Consider the following 3,456-nt stretch of genomic DNA (forward strand, 5'->3'; position numbering starts at 1 on the left):
TTTATTTACTTACTTATTTATTTATTTTCAGCTCTCTGTGATTTGAATAGTATATGTTTTTTTAGTTGTGCTGAAAGGTTCTAAAAATCCAATTTAAAAAAAGAGAAACAAAAATGGGTRTCAACATGAAAGCAGAAATATGTTATCAGTCCATTTTGAACTAAACTCAGCCTTAATATTATTTACATTATCAGTTGTAGATCTGATTCTGCTTTAACATTAGCATTAGTGAAACAAAAATAATAAATAATATAAAAGATTCAGTGAACAGCTATACCTAGCAAAAAAAATTAAAGAAATATGTGTTTGATAGATTATTTCTTTATAGTAACAAATCTTCTTGGCAACAGATCTTCTGATTGGCAGCATCTTGGTGWACCAAAAGCTTAAAACCAGTGTCAGTAGCAACAGCAAAATTAGCTGTTTTGCAGAGAAGATTAGAGCAACTTTTCATATGCACAACCCACATACTTAGCTCTACTGCTCATCCCACAAMYGCATGTTCCTTATAAATGTGGCATCATTTAAAAGAGAAATTGCCAGGCTGTGATGTAAGATTTATTGTCAAGAAGCTTTGTTACAATAAATAAATAAACAATCTACCAAACACACGTTTCTTACTTTTTGTGTTAAGTTTTGTTTSCTTTGCACTTCCTGTCTGTAGGATGTGGATTTGGAATTCCTGTCTGGGATCACAGAAGGGTTCTCCGGAGCAGACCTGACGGAGATCTGCCAGCGGGCCTGTAAACTGGCCATCAGGGAGGCCATTGAGGCTGAGATCAAGGCAGAGCGCCAGAGACAGACAAGACCAGGCATCCCTATGGTCAGCTGACACCGCTGCTGCTCAGCTTTACACCCACAATATACTGAATTACACCATCACACACGTTTTTTTTTTTTTTTTATCCTCAGGGGACTGCACTGACTTCCATTCATTTTCCAGTATTTTCTACAGCCTAACCTCATACCTTACCTTAAAACTAACCACCCCAGTACATAACTGACCCAAAATCTAGTCTAAACTCAATTCATACCTTGGTCCTAAACCTAACACCCCCACWCCCCAAATCAGCATCTGTACCTGTGGGGACCAGACATTGGTCCCCAAGAGGTGCATTGGATCCCCATGATGCTGTGTATTTGTGGAAAAATAATCCCCACAACGTAGCAAAATGTGTCCACGCACACACACATGCACACACGCACGCACGCACGCATGCACACACACACACACACAGAGTTCTTATTTTTATTTTTTCCTGCAGGATGAGGACTTTGATCCAGTCCCTGAGATCAGGAAGGACCACTTTGAGGAAGCAATGCGGTTTGCTCGTCGTTCCGTCAGTGACAACGATATTCGCAAGTATGAGATGTTTGCTCAGACTCTGCAGCAGAGCCGAGGATTTGGAAATTTTAGGTACACACGTGCACAAAACACAGAAAGTGGAACCATGTACAAGAGTTCTCCAGATATTTACTCCTGATGTTTTATTCTTTTTCTCCAGGTTCCCCTCTGCTACTGGTACCCGCTCTGAAAGTCATGGGTCAGGTTCTGGTTCTGGAACAGAGAGGCCCAGTCTGTACAGAGAGGAAGKGGACGATGATCTCTACTAGTAATCTATGGCCTCACAGTCTTTAAAGGAATATATCACCCACCACCTTTCATGCTGAAGTTTTTAACTCAAAACATCATCTAGTAAAAAGCAGCAGAGTTATGGTCATTTTGGTCAAACTGTGTAAAAAACATTTTGTATAATCTAATATAAGAACCTTTAGATTACTGATGTCTTCTAACGGCATTCAGCTACAAGGACACTGAATTTTAGCTCATACCTTTTCAACTGACTATGTCATTAACATTTTTGCGTTTACTAATGCCATTTAGTTGTGGTGGCCATTTTTATTAGTTACATGTTTAGTTTCATTAAAATCCAACCAGTTCATGAGATATTTTGTTAACAGACATGATTGACGTCAACAATTATTGCCAAAGTTTTAAGCAAACATGCTGTCTGTGTAGTACTCAGCGTATGTGTTGTGAATGATTCTCACTTACWACCATACCACATTCAAGATTGATGGTTGTAAAACTGACTAAATTATAGCCATTTTAATGTTTCATAAAGTCATTTTTGTGTGGGAGTCATCTTGAATTGGGTTAACTTTGAAAGATAATAAAGGCACATCTACATTCTACATTTCATTGTGATGCAAATTATAATGACAATAAAGTCTATTCTATTCTATTCTATTCTATTCTATTCTATTCTATTCTATTCTATTCTATTCTATTCTATTCTACTTGTTTCCTGAAAGGTTCACTAAAATCCATCTTGTGCTTCATGAAATATTTTGCTAATATACATAAAGTTGACAAAGTTTTTAAAACAAACCTTGCTCAATCAGTTATCACTTGGAATATAAATTGGGGATGAAGCTCAGCTACTACCACACCAAAATCTAGATGTGTACAACTGATAGAATTTTAGCCAGTTTTTGGATTTTAAAATGTTGCTTTTAAAGGTGGCTCGCCATCTACAATGGGATTGATTCCATTCCAAAAGGTAACCTGCCGTATAYACACATCCACTGATTACCTTTATTAATTTTTGAGTTTCAATAAAATTTACCCAGGGTTTTATCAGCGATTAATCTAACACAACAGACAAACACAAATAAACATGGACAAAAGCATCTGTTTGTCTCCTCACTTTTGGCGTCAATCTGAAACCAGGTCGAATGAAAACTCTGTTAGATGGTGAAAGTGTTTGATAAAAATGAATGTGAATTAAAAAGAAAGCTGTAATTTTCCCTTTGCTTCCTGAAAGCCCTGCTGACCTCTGATTAGAGGACAGTTTATTATCAGTAAGGAAATGTTTTTGCATCACATTTCTTATTTATGCTGCAGAATGTCTTGAAGTACAACTTTGAAATGAAATGTTATAGAAGTGTTGATGAGTTGATTTAATTTAGCTGCTAGTTTTGGTATCTGTGAATTACTTCACTGTTGTAACTTATCAGGACACTTTATGAAACTTGTATGTAACAAAAATACATTTCTGCTTTATTATAAACAGTGTCATTCAAAGTTTCGATACTTCTACGCAAAACCTCTTACACAAAATACAAATTAAACTAGAAAAGGAATTTGAAAACTCATTTTCCATTTTCCCATTTTTTAAATAATGTGTTGTATTTACTGCCAACCAGTGTGCAACATGTTAAAATGTTTATCGTTGAATATTATTGTTTTACTTATTAAAGTTTTGTTCATTTATAATTTCTCAAGATGTCTGGTAGCAGCGATATGACTTATTTCACTGCCAAAGACCATTTAGCTTCAGCTTTGTTCAGATGTTTGAAAATTAGCTTTTTTTGTTGTTGATTTTAGATTATTGTCATTTAGATGTTTGTTGATATTTGTTGATGTTTATGTTAAATAAACGTATTTTGAAT

At 35.6% G+C, this 3,456-nt stretch overlaps 1 protein-coding gene across 1 annotated transcript in view; it reads left to right on the forward strand.

Moving 5' to 3' along the window:
* Window positions 1-3,419, forward strand: part of zgc:136908 — a 33,791-nt gene extending 30,372 nt beyond the window's left edge. Inside the window, exons 16-18 of the mRNA XM_014025988.1 lie at window positions 665-823; window positions 1,266-1,417; window positions 1,506-3,419. Coding sequence (XP_013881442.1) covers window positions 665-823; window positions 1,266-1,417; window positions 1,506-1,614 — 420 coding nt within the window. The 3' untranslated portion in view covers window positions 1,615-3,419. The remainder of the gene's footprint in view (window positions 1-664; window positions 824-1,265; window positions 1,418-1,505) is intronic.
* The last annotated feature ends 37 nt before the right edge of the window (window positions 3,420-3,456 follow it).

The sequence above is a fragment of the Austrofundulus limnaeus genome, unplaced genomic scaffold (assembly GCF_001266775.1).
Source record: "Austrofundulus limnaeus strain Quisiro unplaced genomic scaffold, Austrofundulus_limnaeus-1.0 Scaffold514, whole genome shotgun sequence".
In the NCBI taxonomy this organism is placed as follows: domain Eukaryota; kingdom Metazoa; phylum Chordata; class Actinopteri; order Cyprinodontiformes; family Rivulidae; genus Austrofundulus; species Austrofundulus limnaeus.